The 23,314-nt window shown below is 41.2% G+C and overlaps 2 protein-coding genes across 2 annotated transcripts in view; one reads left to right on the plus strand and one right to left on the minus strand.

Moving 5' to 3' along the window:
* Positions 1 to 23,314, plus strand: part of LOC132522480 (uncharacterized) — a 288,307-nt gene that overhangs the window by 148,947 nt on the left and 116,046 nt on the right. The window lies entirely within an intron of this gene.
* LOC132521675 (large ribosomal subunit protein eL29) lies at positions 1,676 to 2,350 on the minus strand. Its single transcript, XM_060151335.1, has one exon. The coding sequence runs from the start codon at positions 2,265 to 2,267 to the stop codon at positions 1,788 to 1,790; it is 480 nt and encodes a 159-aa protein (XP_060007318.1). The 5' UTR covers positions 2,268 to 2,350; the 3' UTR covers positions 1,676 to 1,787.

Consider the following 23,314-nt stretch of genomic DNA (forward strand, 5'->3'; position numbering starts at 1 on the left):
GCCTCTTAGTGCAAGATTCTGTCATTACACCAGCTCTTCTCAGACTTTCCTTCTCACCGTCCTTTGGAGGCAGCAGAAATACGAAGCAAAGCTGCCTTTGCTTGTTTTCTTACATCATTGTTATTAACTAACCCAAGCCTATTATTAATGCATAACTCTCAAGTCCTTTTTGGTATATGGCAGGAGTCTTGAAGAAGCTTGAGGTGGGTCAGTTAGTTATTCCCTCACAACCTTTCAATCAGGTAAAGGCTGATCTCAAGACAAATTCTGCCTCACATATGAACATTAAATAGTCACATAAGCAGGCAGGCGTAAAGTAGCTCATACGACCTGCTCTGCAAACATGATGCCATCCCAGAGCTCTGTCCTTTTGGCTGTGTTCATCCCCACTTGCATGAAAAGTCCACTGAGGCAGATATGGTGTTATTCAAGAGGCAGGATTCTGTTCCCCTACAGTTTAGGCAACAGAAGTCCTTCTGGCTAATGGCTGGACCTGGGACCATTCAGAGATCAAGACCGGGCATCATTTCAAAGATTCAGGCTACAGATCCGGCTAGATTCTGATACCCAAACAAGGATGTGGAGAGCCTCTTAAATATTTTAGCAAATCTATACACCTTGAATACATTTAATTTTACCAATAAAGCACATTTTTAACCCTTTGAACCTCAGGTTTCACCTCTGTAAATTGAGGTATTTAAGGAGTAGTGTTACAAATATGTGGAAACTTCTGTGATACACGAACTAAAAAGCCATTAATTTACTTAATAAATCACCATTTTAAATAATTCTAAAATTTGCTCTGCTAATTAGGAAAACCTTGGGTACTGATAGAGATACAGAAGAGAGAAGCATTTGTCATAGCTGCTTCTAGAGCAGTCCTTTCAAATGTGATGCTAACTGGGCACCCCAGGAGTATAGATTTTCCATTAAGGCAGCTGACTGCCCCTGGAGTGAGAGCCTAAACTAACTAGCATATGCAGAATGTCTCAGTCTAGGCTGAAATATTTCAAATTAAATTATAATTAATAAATAAATTAATAAATATGCAACGAAACTCCAAGCAATGTACTAGGGCTGCCACTTGATTTACATATTTTAATTACATATTGTGATGCTTATATCCTCAGGCTTGTTAGCAAATGACACAATTTTTCTTTTTTAAAAATTTTTAATTTTTATACAATTTTAAAATGTTACTTTCCATTTACAGTTATTACAGAATACTGGCATCTTCTCCATGTTGTGCATACATCCTTGAGCCTGACTTACACCCAACAGTTTGTACCTCCTAATCCCCCACCCCAATATTGCCCTTCCCCCCTCCACTGGTAACCATAGTTAACTCTCTATATCTGTGAGTCTGCTTCTTTTTTGTTATATTCACTAGTTTGTTGTATTTTTTAGCTTCCACATATAAGTGATATCATACAGTATTTGTCTTTCTCGGTCTGACTCATTTCACTTAGCATAATGCCCTCCAAATCCATCCATGTTGCTGTAAGTGGCAATATTTCATTCTTTTTTATGGATGAACACATCTTCTTTATCCATTCACCTGTTGATAGACATTTAGGTTGTTTCCATGTATTGACAATTGTAAACAATGCTGCTATGAACATTGGGGTGCATGTATCTTTTCAAATTAGTGTTTTTTTTTTTTTTTTTTGAAAGATCCTGCCTCAGGTTTATTTGTACAAATAGCACAGGAGGACACCAGCCCCATGCAGACAGCAGCCCAGGGGTCACACCAGTCCTTCTGTCCTCACATTGGCAGACAAAGGTCTCTACTCTGGAGCCTTTGTGGGGGCCTGGGCACCTTTGGGAGCGGGAGCGGGAGCCACAGCCGGAGCCGCAGCTGCACCTGCAGCCTTCGCCTTGGTTTGAGCCTTGGCCTGGGACTTTGGCCGGCAGAGCCTGAGACCCTTGGCGATGCGGGCACGAGCACGTTTCCCGAGCCTGGGGTGAGCAATGTAGGCAAGTCGACTGAGCTTGCGGCTGCCGCCCGTTGGGATCCTGGGCTTGACCTCCTTGGGCTTTACAAGAGTCTTGATAGCCTCAGCACGTGCAGTTACGGCCTTGGCGTTGTTGGCCTGCATCTTCTTCAGGCCCCTCTTGTTGTGCTTCTTGGCAAAACGCATGTTCCTCAGGAACTTGGGGTCCACCCCCTTAAGAGATTCATATCGTTGTGATCGGGGTTTCTTGATGCCGTTTCTGTGCCATTTTCGGGACTGGTTGTGCGTGGTGTGGTTCTTGGACTTGGCCATGTCTGCAACTGGAGGACCAGAGTGGAGATCAGAGCTGGGGGCTCGCGGGGCCGGGCCTACCTCTTCGCCTTGATCGGGGCCCGCAGATCAAATTAGTGTTTTTGTTTTTTTCGGATACATACCCAGGAGTGGAATTGCTGGGTCATGTGGTAGTTCTATTTTTAGTTTTTTGAGAAACCTCCATGTTGTTTTCCACAGTGGCTGCACCAATCTACGTTACCACTAACAGTGCACAAGGGTTCCCTTTTCTCTTCATCCTCCCCAACATTTGTTATTTGTAGACTTTTTGATGATAGCCATTCTGACAGGTGTGAAGAGATTTCTCATTGTGGTTTTGATTTGCACTTCCCTGATGATTAGCAATGTTGAGCATCTTTTCATGTGCCTCTCAGCCTGTATGTCTTCTTTGGAAAAATGTCTATTCAGGTCTGCTCATTTTTTAAATCGGGTTGTTTTTTCGATATTGAGTTGAATGAGCTGTTTATATATTTTGGATTTTAACTCCTTATTGGTCATATCATTTGCAAATATTTTTTCCCATTCAGTAGGTTGTCTTTTCATTTTATTGATGGTTTCCTTTGCTGTTCAAAAGCTTTTGAGTTTAATTAGGTCCCATTTGTTTATTTTTGCTTTTATTTCCTTTACTTTAGGAGATGGAGCCAAAAAAATATTGTTTTGATTTATGTCAAAGAGTTTCTGCCTATGTTTTCCTCTGGGAGTTTTATAATATCCAGTCTTACGTTTAGGTCTTTAAGCAAATGATAGAATTTTTCAAATCAAATAGAGAGAAAATGGATAGAAGAGGAAGACATAGAGAATCTATAGAAAGAAAAAAACATCAGAGGCAGAGAACAATAGAAACTGAGGAAGAAACAAAGTGGTATATTTAAGATTGAGAGACTCAGAGAGAGGCACAGAGAGAAGCAGAGACTGAGAATCAAAATAGTCAGGCATCCTTGGGTTGCTCATTTTCTAATTTCCATGTGGTCCCTTTAAAGACCTCCTTTCCACTGCCAAGAGTCACAAGTCTGTCCCATCAAAACTATCCCCAGCCTGGCTGAAGGGATAAACAGAGGTCAATAGAAGTATCTTCTGAGAACTCCCATGTTCATTGCAGCAGTATTTATAATAGACAGGACATGGAAACAACCTGTGTCCATCAATGGATAAATGAATAAAGATAGGTGATATATATATATAAACTTCAGGAAAGAAGGAAATTCTGCCATTTGTGACAACGTGGATGGACCTTGAGGGCATTATGCTAAGTGAAATGTCACACCGAGAAAGACAAATACTGTATGATCTAACTTACATGTAGAAAAAAACTGAATTCATAGAAACAGAGAAAACATTGGTGGTTGCCCGAGGTGGAGGATAGGAAGTGGGGGAAATGGGGGAAGGTGGTCAAAAGGTACAAACTTCCACTTATAAGATAAACAAGTTCTGGGGATGTAATGTACAGCATGGTGATTAGAGTTAACAATACTGTATCATATATTTGAAAGTTGCTAATAGAGTAGATCTTCAAAACTCTCATCATGAGAAAAAAAAACTGTTACTGTGTGAGGTGATGGATGTTAATTAAACTTACTGGGATAATCATTTTGCAACATATACATATATCAAATTATCATATTGTACACTAATGTGATTAATACAATGTTATATGTCAATGATACCTTAATAAAATTGGGAAAAAATGAGAAATATTTCCTGAGAGCATAAACCTAAGCTCACTCTCCCTTCCTGAGTCTGGCAGGGTGCTTCTGTGCTGTTGAGGACACGGGTAACATCCTTCCTAGAGGAGGATGGCAGTGCTGCAGCTACACACCAACTGCTGGAAATCCAGAGGGCTCTTTCACGTAGGTGGGGTGAATGACTGACAGTGGTCAATAATATGGGGGCTTCAGAAAACAATCTCCTTGACTCACTATTTCTATTCATTGCCTGCCTTGGCTTTGCCACTTAATGTGGTGTTGGACAAATTACTCAGCCTTTCTGGATCTCAGATTCCACCTTCATAAAGTGAGGACTAATGCCATAAGTATATACAATATGTACTGTAAATACTTTTTTTTCCCCTTAATTCATTCTCTTTTTTTTTTTTGTAACAGCTTTTTTTTTTTTTAATTAAGAATATCTTTTAAAAATGTCAGTGGTTCTGGGAGAGTTTTTCTCAAATACCCATCAAAGTGCCCCTAATGGAGAATGAAAATAAACATTTAGACCTCTGAGATCTGGGGAAGGATTTGGAAGCTTTGCCTCAAGCTCAAAATTTATTTGCAGTTTTAAGGTTTATTTTATTTTAAAAGTCCATGAATTTTGCATTTTACTCCAAGTTTGCATACTACTCTAGTTTGTAATGTTCTTAAGAAAAAAAAAAAAAAGGCATTTCCCCTATTATTGGCACTCCAGGAAAATGTACCATGTTTATCCTGCAGCTTCTTGTTCTCCTGGCATGTGGCCATATACCCCTCAGAGTCTGTAATCCCTGGCTTGAGCAGGGTGGCCTCACGTATCAGCTAACATGCTGGCAAATAAAGCTACAAAGGAAATAGGACACCCAAAGATGATTCCAGTTTTGTCTTGAGGCCATTGGGTCTGGTATTCATATCCAGGCTACTCTAAATCTTTAGCTAGAAACTATGGTGATTTTATTCTCAGACTGAGGCAAAAAGATGATAAGAGGAGTAGTGGGTTAAAGAATGAATTTAGGGGTTTTCTGATCTTATCATCATCCTAAGAATTTGGCTTTAGATTTGAGGTCTTCTAGGCCATGGAAAGAATGCCAAGGGATTCTAGTCCTCTCAAAGAAGATCTTTATCAGAGTCAGTCATCCTGGGTCATGAGAGAGGATGAGAATTTGAAATGGTATGTGAGCCTGAAATATCCTTTCAGGTAATATTTATAGTTTTGGGGGCCCTGAAGTTCTCAAGGTCCTCCTGGTTTCAAGGTGCAGGTGTTACTTTATGATGGCCATGCTAGCTAGAACGCATCATCGTCTTCTGCGGCCACTAAATTAAAGGTCCTGCTGTCATGAAAGGTACTAAGAGGTTAAATGTTCCTTGGAAGAGTATCTTCTTAGAGTCATCTCTCAACAAGTTGTCTTCGGCTGCACAGATTGTCTCAATCATTACTAACAGATGCATCTTCAGCAAGACAATTTTGCAAGCTCAGGCAGAAAAGAACTCATGCTTTTCTGAAATCTTCCCCATGGCTCATATTAAAACTAGCCAGGAGAAGAGACATAGCAAAGTTTACTAGGGACAGTTCCCTGGAGGAGAAAATAATAGGGATAATGAGACAAATATTCTTAAGGCATCCTGGGGTTTCTGAAATAAGCAGACTCTGGTCCACTGAAATAGCTGGTGGAGAAATGGCTTCGTTATACATAATTTTAGAAAATGTATTCTGTTGTTATATTCGAAATACATTTGAAATTTCCTAAAGGGGTTCTAGTCACTTTTAAAAGTATCATTGCCAGGAATAGCCAACTGAATAGCAATCAAGTTTGCCTTGCTGATGTAGCCTTGTTATAACTTCCTTTGTGGGTAAAATTCACCTGGGCTTCAGAAATGGCCAGATTGAGCAATGTTCATGTTTGGAACCAGAGCAGCCTGCAAGGGTAGGGATATGGAGAGGCAAAGAGGGGTAACTCCCAATTCCTCTCCAAGCTTGGTTCTCTTTAAGAAGTAAGAATGCAGGTTTGGGGAAAAGGTGTTGGGTCAGCTATCCTGTTTGGGAAGTTTGGGAACCACACTACTCCTACTGTAGTCTAACTGTAATCAAGAAGGAAGCAGATATGGAGTGTGTGTATGTGTGTGTGTGTGTGTGTGAGAGAGAGAGAGAGAGAGACAGAGAGAGAGAGAGAGAGAGAGAGAGAGAGAGAGAGAGGGAGACTGACTTTCTGGTTAAGGTGAGATAAGCCCTCCATTTAATGGCCTAAAAGCTATTGGAACAGGCCTGTTAGCTCCAGGTAAATGTTACCGAAGGCTCCACAAGTCAGTATAAGGTCCAGGCATGAAGAAAGGAACTTTTACCTATTCCAAACCACATTATAGAGCCTTGTTTAGTGCATCTTTCCACTGGCATTGTAGACAGCTATGACCCCAGATCCATAATGGGGAGGTGCAGGAGCGTGTTCTGTGTGCTCAGCAGGGAAGCCCTTCTATGCATTACTTCCAGATATGTTGACCATCTTCCTATAGGCCAGGCCTTGGCACTGAGGAGATGAAGTCAAGTGAATCTGGACACAAGTCGAGTGTGGGGAGCTTTTGGTCTATGGTAAAGGATTCATGTAGAGGCATTATCGAGTGGCTAGAGTCATATACAGAGGCGCTGTGGTGTAGTGGTTAAGCTGACAGGCTTCCGAAGTCAGGCTGCCTGGGTTAAGGTGCCACTGTTGCCACTAACTAGTAGTTCAAGCTCGCTGAATCTCAATTTTATCATTTGTAAAATGGGATAGGTCCTACTATATATGTATAGGATGTATATATGTACAGGTCCTACTAAAGGACTATTTTGACTATAAATGAGCTGATATATGTAAAGTGCCTGATTCATAATAAACATTCAATAAATGGAGCAATATTATGATTATACATAAATACATAATGTTATTATTGTCATCCAGGGAGAAAATTATGTCAGGAGACCTCTGGTAATCCCCAAATTTGGGAATAATGCCGTAACATAGCTTTGGAGGCAAAATTTTCTTTACTTCCTAAAAGTTACTCCTCTGGGGAGGAAGAAGCAACTAGACCTCAATGAGATATTCTAGTTTCACAAACCAACTCTCCACCCTAGAAAGTGAAACGCTGAATTAGTGCTCAGCAAACGCTTCTTGCCACGGACTTTTGGAGTTAGACAGGAACAAGCAAAATTAGGACTATTAAATTTCAGAGATTGTTGAAGTTCTGTAAGATAGCAAAACCAGTACGAGAACGCCCATTTGCTCAGGGAACGAGAGACGAGGGAGCGCCCAAACAACAGTCCTGTGATGAACTTGGAAATTCTGGTTCTGCCCAACTCTACCAAGTGAGATGGGAGCCCACAGGGGTTTCAGGAGCTGAGCTGGGGTTGGGAGTTGTTGGCTGGCCCAAACCCAAGACTCAGTTAGGCTATGACTGCCTGGCATTTTGTAGATGCTTCCCATTTTTCCAAACTAGGTGTTTATTTTCTGTCTGATTTTGAGTGACTATAACTGGACACTGTCACACATCTGTGAAGGGTCGAGTAAGTTCAAGGTGAACTAGATGTGCAGACCCAGCTTACCTTCAGTTGCTCTAGCCTCCTTTTTCTGCATATTTTTCTCCCCTCTGCTGAGCACTCCCTTCTTAAAGGGCTCCTCACCCTTTCCTATCTCTGCCCTTCCCTTCATCAATTTCTGCTTCCGCAAAGGATTTGATATGTCATTTATATTTCATAATGAATTTAAGCCAACATGTTACTTCTCTCAGAAGTAATTTCCCCTTAGCCTCAGATGTGTGTGGCAGCTGAACTCATCTTTGTGTCGGCTTTGACTTCGCTCCTATGCTCGTTGCAGCATGAAAACAGCTTCTAGGGCTCTACTGTAGATTTCAGTGTGATACAACGTGGAAGAAAGTTTGGTTTCAGAAGGAGTTATAATTCACCGATTTTACCTTAATCAAACAAAATGTTATCTGTACCAGGAAAAGGAACCATGTTTGTAGGCAAATCACTCTATTGGAAACTGAATATAAAAGCAGAGGGAGGAGAATAAAGAGAAGAGAGAGGAGAAGGAAGGGAAGGAGGAGAAAAAAATGAAGGGAAAGGAAGAGAAATAGAGAAAGCATCACCGTCTCCTCCTGGCTGAGAACAAAGAACCTAAATGACAATACTGACACATGGTGCCTGGAATAGTCAGAGCTTGATGGTGTAAACAGGGGCCACAGGGAACTGCACTGACTTTTACAATTCTTTTCTCCTTTTCTTTACTTTACAAGTCTTTGTCTATGAAAGGACTTCAGAAGCAGCTTACCACTTTTCTCATTTCTTATTTTTTTACTCAAAATTTGCTTGCTTAAAACACACATCTTTACACAAAAGAACAAGAACGACACACACAGGCTCCATTTTAGGACTTTACTATGACTTCCTATCCTTGTTAGATTTTTTTTCCACTCTGCTCATGACCTAGTCCTTTCTCTTGCTAACTGATTTCTTTGGAGATTTTAAAGGTCAAAGTTTATTATATTATTACCTTTAAAAATGTACATTAAAAAATAGAACAGAGAATATTCTAAGGAATGAGCCAGGTGCTGTACAAAACCCAGAAATTGTTTCAATTTCTACTTACAGGATTTAAAATTTTGCTTTTGAACAGAGATAAAACTAAGGGGAGAAAAGAAGATCAGCAAAGCAAAGGGAAATAAGTCTGAAGTATCCAAAAGCATTATGTTAGCTTTTCTTTTTTAACAGATTAAAATAATCTCAATAACCCCTGAAACACAGCAGCTTTATATATAGTTTATATATAGGATGTGTTGGAAATGATATATCAGCTTAAAAATGTTTTTCTTAAAAAATAGCTTTTTTTAGACTTACAATGTCAAACTGATGATGTTATAGCTATAGGGGGAATATGTAGCTTGAGGAAACATGGTACCTGAGTTACAAGTTAAAATTAAAATTTTGAAATAATGGCTTTCATTCAGCCTGATACAGTGTATGTATGCTCTGATGGCAAAGATCCCACTAATACAAGTCACGTGTTCTAATCCATTTGTCCAGTGAATGATTTCACCTTTCTGCTATGTGCCACTACTCTAAGGGCTGAAAGAATTGGGATTTCTCCCAGCAAAATGTGGGTCCCCAGGGCTCCATCTGTCTGCCACTCTCAGACTGTGTTAGTGGTAACCTTCCCCTCTCCCCAGCACTCTGACACAGATTTTTTAAGATGCATGACTAAACACTGTTACAGAGAGCTCGAGGATAAAAACTGTGTAACAACCATAGCCATTTGCTGCATGTTTCCTATGTGCCCAATTGCAGTACCTGGTGCTTTCTTCATTCTTCATTATCCCTCAAGTCTGGTAAGACGAACATCTTTAGCCGCACTTCTGGTTTGTGGAAGGCAAAGGTTCTTTCCTGGTTAGGCCCCAAGTTGATACTTTTCCCCATCAGCAGGGTCTTTCCATGCTTTGGCGAAGGTGTTGCTCATGGTCAAGCTCAAAGCGGGTAGGTAGGATAGGGAACTGTCATCGACCCTCCGGAGTTGGTCCCCAACAAGGGCCTTCCTGCCCTGTGTCCTTCGAGTCAACAGAACCAGGCTGAATGTCCCTCAGAAGTGAAGGAAAGTTTTATTCTTGGATCAGAGAATAGACAGATGAGAGCTTGTGCTCTATAGCACAGGCTCTCCCCACTAGGCCAGGGGCAGGGCTGCTTTACAGGAATCTTACACTAAGGGGAGGGGGCGGAGCTTTCTTGGGTCTGGCGCAGGCGTGTTGCTCAGGGCTTTGGATCACAGTGCCAGGCCGCCATCTTGAATTGCAGTGCCGTTCCCAGCGCTTCTGCACACGCCCTGAGCTGAGGTGTGGGTGCAGCCATTTCGCGCTAGGAACTGGTCTGAAGGGCTGGTGTGAGGCCTCTGCAGGTGGCCGCAAATGAGCAAGTGAAACTAGTCTAAGCACAAAGGCAAAAACACGTTAGACTTTATTTTGTTACCCAGCTTCTATTTTTAATTCCCAGGAATTATTCATGGGCTTTGCTGGTGACCGCGAGAAGGATGCTAGCTCAGTCAGAGCCAGAGTGTTAGAATCCTGCAAAGCAGTGGTGGGTGGCTGGCCCCGGTCACATGACTAGCTCCCCAACAATTCAGTCCACCTGCAGATAGTACCGTGCGGTTTCTGTCTTATAGTTGAGATTTCAGCTGGGAAAACAAATGGAGAACAGAACACCTATACAGTTTTGTCATATTGTGATGTGACTTGTGCATGGAAGTCCTCATCCACTTTCTCATCTTGAGGCACTTGTTGCCACTTGTAAGACACTTCGAGGCAGTGCCTGGAATGGTGATAAGTGTGGGGTCTGAAGTTAGACACTTGGATTTGAACCTCAGCTTGACTACTTATGAAACGCATGACCTTGGGCAGATCACTCAACTTCTCTGGGTCTGAGGAGCTTCCTCTACAAAATGAGGGTTAAACAAGACACATAATAGATGCAAAATGCTTAATGTAGTGCCTGGCACTTGGTAACATTCAGGAAAAGCTACTCATGATTATTACTCTGAGCCTCAGTCCGGGAGCCGTAAGTAGTGTGTGCTACATGAACTACTGCTTCCGAATGCAGATATTAGCCCTGTTAATCACGTCGGAAATACACGATGTCCTGCTTATTTTCTTTTTATAGATACACAGTTTGTGATGGTCCTACCCTTTGTTTATCTTTTCTTTCTTATACTTTTTAATGCTCTCTTAAGATATGGGTATTAGGCAATTTTATGTAAAAATAAAAATAACTAAAATAAATATAAATACATAACAAAATATAGAACATATAACATAAAAATGTAAATAAATATATGTAACTGCCTAGATAAATTTGAATTAGAACATGAAAATTTATCAACCTTGTCTGTTATTTTTGTTGATCAAATATATCTCTTTAAAAAAATTATAGGACTTCCCTGGTGGCACAGTGGTTAAGAATCCGCCTGCCAATGCAGGGAACACAGGTTCAATCCCTGGTCTGGGAAGATCCCACATGCCGTGGAGCAACTAAGCCCATGTGCCACAACTACTGAGCCTGCACTCTAGAGCCCATGAGCCACAACTACTGAGCCTGTGTGTCACAACTACTGAAGCCTGTGCGCCTAGAGCCTGTGCTCCGCAACGAGAGAAGACACCGCAATGAGAGGCCCACGCACTGCAATGAAGAGTAGCTCCCACTTGCCGCAACTAGAGAAAGCCCGTGTGCAGCAATGAAGACTCAACGCAACCAAAAATAAATAAATAAAAAAAATTGATTCTTTTTTTTTTTTTTTTTTTTTTTTTTTTTTGCGGTACGCGGGCCTCTCACTGTTGTGGCCTCTCCCGTTGCGGAGCACAGGCTCCGGACGTGCAGGTTCAGAGGCCATGGCTCACGGGCCTAGCCGCTCCGCGGCATGTGGGATCTTCCCGGACCAGGGCACGAACCCGTGTCCCCTGCATCGGCAGGCGGACTCTCAAACACTGTGCCACCAGGGAAGCCCCTAAAATTGATTCTTTAAAAAAAAAAAAATTGTAAGTTGACTAATGTCTTTCTTTGGGCACAAAACTGGTAAACAATGTGGTAAATAAGTCTAATAAATTGCACTTAGAAGCATGCCATGTATCATGCCACATACATATTTTTGTGTGTATGTAATCTATACAAGTAAATATACATAACTGGCAATCTTAAATCAAGAAATTTAATTTAGTCTAACATTTCTTAGACAAAAATAAATTGATTATCCATTTTTGGTGTCATTCACATTGCAGAAAACCTATTTTCCAGTTAATGTAGTTAATAAAATCACTTCTGAGGTCCTCCCATATCTAGTGCAGTGGCCTTCTCCTGAAAATTTGCCATTTTGTTATCTGAGTGCTTTGAGTTAGTTAATTAAGAACTCTTCATCTTTCAATGAGGTAATTTAAACAGGATTTGTCATCATGGAAGGAAGAACTTTCTCTAAATTCTCTTCATGAGGAAGTTGGTCCCTTGGACATGGTATTATTTTCCTTTGAGGGATTGTTTCCTGATAAAGGGAATTTAGTTTTTCATAAAGATCCTCCAGTTTTGTTAAAAATTGGTTTAACAATCTGTTTCACTTCCTGTGCCAAATATTAGTGTAAAAAATTTTTTTTTGACTGTCATAGTTAATTCATGAAGTGCTACATGCAGCCGATTGAACACTGTGTCAGTACACCTTGGGGTTTTGAAAAAATGGGACACCTTGGGGTTTTGAAAAAATGTTGAACCTACAGAAAAATTGAAAAAGTAATATAAGCCTGATAATATTTACCAGGCGCAGTGATTGTTTGAACATTTTGCCGGTCTTCTGCCTGCACACACACGCGTCTATGTCCCTCGATTTGGACTTGTCTGAGTTTTTCTCTCACGATAAGAATCAGGCCAAACATTTTTGGCAAGAGCACAACACAGCAGAGGGTTGCAAAGCTTTTAGATGAGATAGGAAGGTGACAATGTCCCCTTTTATAGAAGTGAAGAACGTAGGCAGAGTCATCCTTCAGGTCAGGTGACGTGGGGCGACTGTTGCATATTCGGGGAAGGGCTTAGAGAGTTAGTCACTTAGGGATTTAGTGGATGAGAAGGGCTAAGACAGAAAGAGGGTGGCTCCTGCCAGGTGGTGCATTTAAATATTTCAATATTCTTGGGCCTAATATGTATATATGTATCTTCAGCTCGCAAAACTTTCCTTCTCCTTTTACATTTCCAAGGCAAAATCTATGATGCTGTCCCTAACATAGCCACTCACAACTCCTAGGTTGACCTTCCAAAAGATTGTTTTTTCCCTTCAAGGTTATTTTTGATAGTCGTTTATATCAAGTTTGACTTAAATAAAAAGATTTATGGCTTGGGGTAAGGGTAGGGGAGGGATTCACAATATGATTTGCCCCAGGCCTTGTACTTACTAAAGTCAGCTCAAAACTTTGTTTTATTTTTCATTTTAAAACCATAATTCTCTAGGGACAGGGGGCAGAGAATTACTTAGGAGGAGAAGAGTTGAGAAGTTTTCCTTAAGTGGGCATCTGAAGAAATCATGTTTGCAGTCCTTCAAGAGGGGATGAAACAAATTAGGGAGATTGGGGTCAAATGCCTGAAGCCCTAGAGTCTTCAGGAAAAGCTGTAAATAATAGATTGTCCTCCTTAAATAAAAATTAAAAAGTAAATGACAGAAAAATAAATGATAAACTTCAGAACACTTTCCAAAATTATCTATTTTTCTTCTAAACTTTTGTGTCCTGTGGCATATTACCTCTGTTACAAAGATCTCAGAAAATTGATAGAAAAATATTGGCCCGACTCCATAAACAATAATGACAAACAGCTATCAGATAGATACAGGGAGGATGGGAGGTCCTGGGGCCCATGCTTAAGCTCTTGGGTCCCTGGGCCAGATCATAGAACACAATGGTAGCTACCAGGAGTTTTTCCATTAGGTGGTTCTATGATTGGCAAAACTGATGTGATAAAAATCTGGCCACCTCTGGCTGTGATCCAGGCCTCAGAATCTCCTCTCTCCTGGCAGATAACAGAAGCGGTAGAACAGGAGAGCGACACCAGAGTGAATTCACCAAAAAGATTGAGTTTCCTGCTTTCTGTTGTTCTCAGTGGCTTCTTGAAGGTCACGGGTGAGTTCACAGAAAAAGGTGACACATTGGCTGTGAATTAATTACTGATATAATTTTCATCCCTGTCTTCCTTTAGTCTCCACGGGCAGGTGGCTCATACATAAGTCCCAAGAAAGTTCAGCCTCAGGTTGCTCTGGCCGGGTTGGCATGATGTGAAATGAGCGACACACCCTCTAATACCACCCTTATCAGTAGCTGTGATAAAGAAACATCTGCCCCCATAAAAAGTCAAGGGCATAGGTCATCTGGCATTCCAAGGGAACTCTCCACAGCAGGGAGCTTTCTAATTGGCTGGTATTGATCAGTAAATTGTGTCTCTGCTGTGATTAATTCTAGCCCCCCCACCCCCAAACTCCCGCAGCATGAGCGTGATAGGTCAAGGTTGGGGCCTCTAAGCATCCTTTACAAATGGAGCTCAGGTCCTTAAAGGCGCCGGTGAAAGACCGTAGCTTGTTAACTCTCTCCCAGCTGCTAATGCTAACCCGGGAAGCTGGTTTCATTCAGTTTCCTTGCTCTCCCTAATAGCGGCTTAATGGGATGCTAATGTGAGGAACAGAAGTTATCAGATGGCTTGTAAGATTTATGATGGATTTATTACCACTCTGAGTTCCCTTGATGTTCAGTGCATTATTTCCCCATCCAGCCCTGTTATTGGCCTTAGTAAATGGTTTCATAATTAATTAATTTTTTTCCTGGAGGGGGTTAAATTATTTTTGCCCTGCTGCTTTTCCTCCATATTTAATTCCCAATGGATGATTCTTCTCTGTGTGCCTACCAAAAATGGAGAGAACAGATGTTAGTTAGTATATTCCTTTCCTGCCAGCTAATGCCTATTCATCTTTCTACAATAGTGGTTCTCAAACTTGACTCTTCACTAGAATTACCAAGGAGAGCTTTTAAAATACTTATGCCCGGGTCCCATTCCCAGAGATTCTGATTTGATTGTTCTGGGGTACTGCCTGGGTATCAGGAGTTTGAAAAGCTCCCCAGGTGATTCTAACGTGCAGTCAAGGTTGAGAACCACTGGATTAGACTCTTAAATTCATCTTAACTGCTACCTCTCCCATGATGCTTTTTCTTGTCTCCCAATGGACATGATCTCTCATTCCTTGGAATCCGTGTATCACTTTGTATATGTCCTTGGAACTCAGTGCTTTGTATATTTCCATTGGCAGTTTACCTATTTGTGAACTTGTCTTATTGCCATTATTAGACTGTGAGCTTACTGTGGGCAGTGCCTGAGCTGTCTTTGTGCCGTTGTGGTGCCTTGCACCTACCTGGGACACAGTAAATATTTATTGACCTGAGTTTTACCAGTGACCATGCTCTATGGGACACTGTTCTCTAACCTCCAATCTCGCATACATCTCAGGCAGTGTGAGTGGATTCTATTTTATGATCTTTAAGATAGATTTTGCCTGCCAGTATGTCCCTGCTGCCTTCTACCATCCCTTCTCACCAGGGAGACTACATGTCCTGGTTTGCTGGGGACAGTCACTGTTTATGCCTTTTGTCCCAGCATCATTATGTATAGCACCTCCTTTCACTCTGAAAGGTGTCCCAGTTTGTCTTTCCTCAGGTCAGCCTAAAGACAAACTTCTTTAGGGCTCAGACTTTCTTTATGTGGTGAGCTTAAGTAAACTGCAAAAAGGCTTGTACTAATAATTCCATATATAAAATTCCATGTCTAATTCCATGTATAAAAAGTTATAAATCAGACAACTAAACTACAGTGTTAGGAGTCAGGCTAGTGGTTTTCTTTAGAGTTTTCCAGGGCATGGGATGGGGTACACAGGGGCAGTTCTGGGATGCTGGAAATATTCTGTTTCTTCATCCAAGTGTTGGTTATACACCTGTGTTCATTTTGTGAAGTCCTTCTTTTCTGTATGTATGTTATACATCCATAAAAAGTTTTCCTAAAGGGAGGGCTAAATTATAATCAGTACAGATGCAAAATTCAACACATCCTTATCAACTAATATGATCACCCTGATTGACGAATTCTTTTTTTTTTTTTTTTTGCGGTACGCGGGCCTCTCACTGTTGTGGCCTCTCCCGTTGCGGAGCACAGGCTCCGGACGCGCAGGCTCAGCAGCTATGGCTCACGGGCCCAGTCACTCCGTGGCATGTGGGATCTTCCCAGACCGGGGCATGAGCCCGTGTCCCCTGCATCGGCAGGCAGACTCTCAACCACGGTGCCACCAGGGAAGCCCACGAATTCTTGTTAAGCATGAGCAAAGTGCTGCAATGGACAGAGCACCCAAGAAATCTACTGTTTATCTTCTTGGAGGCATATGTTGTTATTGTTTCATTAAGAAAATATATATTGTCAATCACCAAATACAGTGTAGTCTTGTTTGTTATAGAATTCTTCCAGTGACTGTTTTCTCATATTACAGATGAGAAAGCTGTCACAGAGCTGGTAAAAAAGTAGGCTGAGTTTTCATACAGGCTGAATTTATGCACAGTAGGTTGAAAAATCAGCTGGTTTTTCAGCTGTCTCGATGACAGAAGCAGATTAAATGTATGGCCAACCTTATTGATTGGACAGAAATCAAGTAAGAGAGCTTAAAACAAAAAATTAAACTACAACTAGAAAATAAACAATTTCTTAACTTTAAATAGAAAAAACCAGAGAGTTGGTAGCTGAATAGAGATTAGGACCAATAGTTTCTGAGTTTCCAGAAAGCATTATAACAATCCAGGTACCTATGAGGGTCTTAGTCTCAAATTGGAAGAATTCTCTGAGGGTTCAATGTGAACCCTGCCTGTGTTTAAGCCCTGTTCTCCTAGCCCAGAACAAGAGGACTGTCAGCAGGGAAGCATCCCAGAGAATCCTTAATGACTGTCTCTGTCTCCTTTTCATTCTACCCCTCTAAGCATGATCAGGAAATAAATGTCTTCCCTTTTTAGATGTAGCTAACATGGGCAAAAGAAGTGAGTTAGTTTTCACTATTACAGATAATAAATAAATCTTGTGGTGAAATAAATAATATATAATAATGGACTAAAAATTATGGCTGAAAACACATAAAGCTCTATAAAAGCAGAAACTATCAAAAGTAGAGAAAGTCAGAGAGCTAATCTGTTCAGACAAAAATACAGCAGCAAAATCCTGGGGCCTCATGCACTATACCAAAGTGAGTTTTAGCTACCCATGCTGTGTTAACTCCCGACGAAACGCCATTGAGCTTAAAATAAAATAAGTTTGTAGTCCCAGATAACACTTCACAAGATCAAATAATGTTAGGCCACTCTAGCCAGTTATATGAAGAAATAACTCATAGCAATGTACCAATATGTCAAGATTTCTCACAGGAGGCAATATGAAAACTAGCTGGATGGTGTCAGGCTTGTTTAAAAGCTCATTTGCCCCCCTTCGTCACTGTCCTTTCACCTTTCCATGTCATATATCCTGGTCTCTTGTCGATGTAGTTGTCAAAAGCACCAGCTTAATAGTGCTGGTCCCTCAACAGAGATGTGTTAATGTAAAGATGGCAAAGTTCCCTGCTGAAAGGGAAATGCAGAGAAGTGGAGCCAGCTGAAGTCCTGAGATATCAGGTGACAATAAGACTGTGTCATTTCATAGCACATTTCCCTGAGGTACCAATGAACTTTACATAGAGCTTTTTTCTGTTTTGTTATTCTGACATCCTGAAAAAAAAAAAGGTTGAGGAAAGACATTTCCATTCTACAGAAAGAGAAACTTGGATTCAGAGGAGTGAAATGAATTGTTCTAGATCACTTTAGTTTTCTGGATTTCCTGGCTTCCGTAAACAACCGCCAATCTGCCTGCACCTCTCACACACATGACAAGCACACACCTCTCTCCACAACTCCATAGACATCTTTGAATTCGGAGGAGCAAATTTAATGTCTGGGATGGGAGAGCGGGTGTGTGAGGTGAATGAGAAAGTCCATGGCCTCCTGTCTCCTGAAGTGATCACAACATGTATCATCCACAAAATCCCATCCTGGTTCAGTGCAACAAGTGTTTCTTCAATTAAACTCAGCCTGTATGGGCTTCTCTTCCACCTCCTGATACTGCCCATCTACAAAATCCAGTGAACACCCCCAAGTCATAGGAGGCTGTCCAACGAGAAGACTACACACTTTCCAGGTTTCAAGTCACAAGACCTGAGTTCTGCTTTTAGCTCTGCCCACTCACTAAAGACAATACCCAGTGTCTGTCTTCTGTCAAGTGGTCAAATTCAGTAAATTCTTTTGGCTTCTTATTTCTTATCTAAATGGTATTTATGATAATTTAATGGGCTAACTAATTTTATTTATTTATTTATAATAAATTTATTTATTTATTTATCTAGACTGCATTGGGTCTTCGTTGCTGCACGCGGGCTTTCTCTAGTTGCGGCGAGCAGGGCCTACTCTTCGTTGCAGTGCACGGGCTTCTCATTGTTGTGGCTTCTCTTGTTGCAGAGCACGGGCCGTAGGCACACAGGCTTCAGTAGTTGTGGCACTCAGGCTCAGCAGCTGTGGTGCACGGGCCCAGTTGCTCCACGGCATGTGGGATCCTCCCAGACCAGGGCTCGAACCCGTGTCCCCCCGCGCTGTCAGGCGGACTGCCAACCACTGCGCCACCCGGGAGGTCCCCTACCTAATTTTAAATGGTCTGACACAGGAGTTGTCAAAGTACAGTCTGCTTGCTACCTATTTATGGAAATAAAGTTTTATCGGAACACAGTCACGCTCATTCATTTAAGGCTCTTACATGCTTATTGTCTACGGCTACTCTTTTGTTACAATATCAGAGTTGAGTAGTTGCCACACATAATAGGCACTCACTGTATATTAGTTGCCTATTCTTTTTTGTTTTTTACGTTGGTTCTTACTCTTAAATAAGTGCTCCTCATTGGTCACTCTCTGATCATCCTGTTCCTCCCTGGAAACGGATTGACTATGATTGACTACACTGCCTTTGAACTGTTATTTCCTGGAGAGTTTCAACTTTACTTTGGGGACTTCTACATCTTTGTAATAATAGGAAATTCATCTGGAGTAGGTAGGGGTTGACAGTCCTAGAAAACAGGAGAGAATAGAAGCATTGCAGCTCCCTGCTTCTGAGTGGGCTCAATGAGGAGACACCTCAGATGCTGGTTCAGGCTCATGTCTCTATTTTTTTTTGCCAAGGTTTCTATAATTTGATTTTTAGTATTGAAATCTTCAAACAACCACAGGTTGTTATTTGTTTATCTTCAGCAGAGGCATATGGTGTAAGGGGCAAGTCTAAATATTTTTTTTCTCTAAATTTCAATATCACTAAAAAAAAAAAAGTCCATTCTCCATTATTTTGTGAGAACAACATAGTAACAGGAGGTGTGCTTTGGGAGTTCAGAAAATCTGGGCTCAAGTCCACATTCATCTTCATTTTATTATGTTGGGCAAGTCTCCTAATTTCTGAGTATCAGTTGCTTCATAAAGAAAATAGGCATAATAATTGTTTCACTGCATGGTTTTGAAGCATAAAAGATAATGCAAGTAGAAAGCTTTGTAAACTACAGAGCCATCTATAAATGTGACATTAAGTGTAACAGGGTCTGTTCCAGGGTGTTTGATCACTTTCCTTTGGTTTATATTTTTACATTTGTATCAAACTCACAGTTTTAATTGCTGGTATTTTACACCTATGTTCTGATATCCGACAAGATTGATCCCTAAGAATATATTTTGCTAACTTTTCCTCTTTAGAGTTTTGGGCCCTTGTTATAAGATAAGCACCAAGCTTGGCAATTAGTCCACACTAATTCTAATGACTTCCCAGAAAAGTCCTGTTGTATTTTTGGATAGAATTATTTTAATAAGTTTGAGAAGCCTTGACATCTGTATGTTGAATTTTTCCACCTAATAAAAATGTAATTCTTCCTATTAATTATTAAAATTGTATCTCTCAATCAAGGTTTTAAAAGTTTTAATACATTTCTCATTGAGTTGGTAGGTCTTTTATATTTGTTGCTCTTTGAATAGCTTTTCTTTTCCATTATATGGTCTATTTAGTTATTGTCAGTATATAGGAGTACTATTGCTTTTTAGGTAGTTATCTTATTCCAAGCCACTTTATAACTCTTTATTAATTAAGAAAGCTTTTAGCTAATTCATTTGGTTTTTCCAGATATGCGCTTATGTGATTTTCAAGTACTTTAGTATCTTAGTTCACAAAATTGATTTTTTTTGTTTCATGACTTATTGCCTTAGCCAGAGAATCTAAAGTGATAATAATATTAAAGGACATCTTTGTGTTTGTTTCTGATTTTGAATATTTCCAATGTTTACAAATTAAATGTACTCTTTACTTATTTTAAGCCAAGAGCACCTTTATCACATTTACGGGGCATCCTAATTCTATTTGAATGTTTACTTCATAATTAGGGGAATGTGTTGATTTTATCAAATGTGGTGTCTATGAAATGATCACATAGGTTAATTATTGTTGAATCAGTGAATACTCAGTGGATTCTTTTTTTCCTTGGAAATCAATCTCTGTGATCAGGTGACTGGCTCTGCTAACAAGGACAAATGTGCAAATGGTGCCTTTATGAGTCTGAACACATCAGGACCAAACTCAATACACAAGAAAGTGGGCCAATGCAGAAGCACGTGTTATGGGAGAGAATCCCCCTGAGTTTCTCTCCTTGGGCACATTCTCTAAAGTTGGTAGCTTTGGACAGTTTTTAAAGATGACAGCTGACATCACAGTTGTTAACACTATGAAGAGAACACATTAGAAGGGGCACCATGGAATACAGTGGAGAAGTTGAGGACATGCCATGTCAATACATGATGCTTTGGCATGTTAAGTACTTTGCGTTAAAGGCGCTTGAAAAACAGCAGAGGCAATAAGGGCACTCAGGTACCAGGAGAAAGAAACATTCTCATCAGCAGGGATGGGGAGCTGAAGCTGAGAAAAATTTGTACAACGGACCTTGTCAGAGTAGTTCATCCTCCTTTTGTTCACCCCTTATGTTTTAGCTACTTTCCCTAGACTGCTACTCTTTGTTCAACCTAGTATTGACGCACATAGGTCTAGTCCCTTCTTTGGGTCTTCATTTTTCTTGTGAGGATCCCCATTTACATGTAAATAAAATGTGTATACTTTTCTCCTGTTAATCTATCTTTTGTCAGTCCCAGCTGGAGGTCACAGGAGGGTAGAGGAAATTTTACTTTCCCTACAACGGGAATGAAAATCAGCGGCCTGCTCATGAAATGTGAAGTTCAAAGGTGTCCAAGATGGTGCCTCTGTGTGTGTGCCTCTCTTTCCAGCCAAAGGTGCAGGCCCCGCTCCCTCAGCAAGCCAGCAGGTCCCTCAATTGCATCCCCCTAACCCCTGCGCTAGCTCATACTTGGCCAGCTCAGGCCTCTGGGCTTAAGACTGAGAGTAGAATTCAGTGCCATGAGCCTTGCATTTTAAATGCCAAGCCTAAAAATATCCTCCAAAACGTAGACAAAGGACCTACTAACATCAGTGTCTATACCAGGTCCTTGCTGGCACTCTGGCCGCTTGTATGACCTTTCAACACAGCGTTTGAAAAAATGATCAGCGCTTTCCTCTTCCCCTGGCAGCTCAGAATAGCTCTGTTTCCTTTCCTATAAACAAGTCATATCTCTGGGAATTTCTAAAGCCGAATATTGTCTGCTTAGAAGTCGTGACTCACACTCTTTCCTGGCAGTCCTGACAAATTCATGAACGCCTCTTGAGGAAAGGATCCCAGACAATAAGAGTGGTCACAGAAAGCCTCAGATTCCTTTGTGTCAAACGCAGGAAGCTGAGCGACAACGGAAAATACCAGCAAGAATCCCTGGCCACGGCATCCCCCTCTTCTTGGCTGAACTGTCAGAGCAGGAAGGGGAAACCCGCCTAGAAACTTGTCCCAGTCTGGCTTTAGGTCATCACCCAGCCAGCCCCCTCTGTTTGGGAATTTACCTAGCTCAGCTTCCTCTTGATTCTGATTCAGTAAAAGTTCTCTGAGGGGTGACTCCCCGGGGGAAATTACCAGGAGGTCACACACCCCGGGTGGTGGGGCTACCTAACTACTTTTAGCAGGAACTCTGTGGCCAAAAAAAAAAAAATCTTTCTGCACATTCTCTTCCCAATACTTTCTCCCCTCCTCCACTCCTGGTCCTGTCTCTCCATTTTTGTGTCCCTCCTTAGTGCCACATCTTTTTCCTCAGGCTTGTTAAATTGTCAAGAAACAAAGGAAAAAAATGTTTATTTGGCTTCTCCCTCTCAACAGCATAAAAGTCGCTGTGTGTTAGTGTGTGTGCGCACGCGCATCTGTGTGTGTGACACATATGTAAACGATAACACAAGGACCTTTGTTGAAGAGGCTGCATGAGAAAAACTGAAAAGGCTCTGGATACACAGGGCATTGTTGTAGTTCCACCCATTTCCTGGTTTCATACTAGTGAAGGGACAAAGGATTGATCTGCTTATGGCCCAGCAAATGCCCTGTGGTAGAAGGTTTAATCCCAGCTGGCCCACAGTGCATCCTGAAATAGTCTCACTATAACCAGAACATTGAAACTCTGAAGCATCCATAACTATGTGATCTGTGAGATAATAATGCTCACCATACGTAAAATGTGACGTAAGTGTCCAGTATGGCGGTAAGTACTTCACATGTATTTTCTCAGTTGCTACAACCTAATAGTTTTTAGTATTTCACAGATAAAGAAGCAGTACTGGAGAAGTTTAATTAGTCATTCAAGAGTTTTTGAAAAACTCATGGCAAGGCTGAAACTTAGGCCCATATCTATTGGAAACCAGAGTCTGGTTCTTAGTCAATGTGCCAGAGAGATACCCTGAGAGACTAAGATGGGATGATGGGATGGGAAAGGAGAGAGAGACAGAAAGAGAGCAAATAGAAGACAAGAGACTAAGATGGGATGATGGGATGGGAAAGGAGAGAGAGACAGAAAGAGAGCAAATAGAAGACAAGAGACTAAGATGGGATGATGGGATGGGAAAGGAGAGAGAGACAGAAAGAGAGCAAATAGAAGACAAGAGACTAAGATGGGATGATGGGATGGGAAAGGAGAGAGAGACAGAAAGAGAGCAAATAGAAGACAAGAGACTAAGATGGGATGATGGGATGGGAAAGGAGAGAGAGACAGAAAGAGAGCAAATAGAAGACAAGAGACTAAGATGGGATGATGGGATGGGAAAGGAGAGAGAGACAGAAAGAGAGCAAATAGAAGACAAGAGACTAAGATGGGATGATGGGATGGGAAAGGAGAGAGAGACAGAAAGAGAGCAAATAGAAGACAAGAGACTAAGATGGGATGATGGGATGGGAAAGGAGAGAGAGACAGAAAGAGAGCAAATAGAAGACAAGCGTGTGTGTGTGTGTGTGTGAGAGAGAGAGAGATACTGTGATTTATAATAAGAAATATGTATTTGTTCTTCATCCCAGTTTCTTGCACAGAGCTCCTAAAACCCTTAGAATTTTCTAATCAATGAGAATGATAAAGGTGCCTTTTGTTATATTAGTGAGGTGACTTTTGAACCACACCTAAGGATGGGGGCTGGTTGCCAGTGGAGTCAACGGTGTGATCAGAGGGTTAGAACTTTCAGTCCCCCCACCCCCTACTCCCCACCTCCACGGAGGCGAGAGGGACTAGAGATTGAGTTCAACCACCAGTGGCTAACGATTTAATCAATCATGTCTGTGT

This window comes from Lagenorhynchus albirostris, chromosome 6, assembly GCF_949774975.1.
Source record: "Lagenorhynchus albirostris chromosome 6, mLagAlb1.1, whole genome shotgun sequence".
Lineage (NCBI taxonomy): Eukaryota > Metazoa > Chordata > Mammalia > Artiodactyla > Delphinidae > Lagenorhynchus > Lagenorhynchus albirostris.

Bases quoted from the DNA above. Each gene is read 5' to 3' on its own strand.
- LOC132521675 (XM_060151335.1), bottom strand. From the start codon at position 2,267: ATGGCCAAGTCCAAGAACCACACCACGCACAACCAGTCCCGAAAATGG.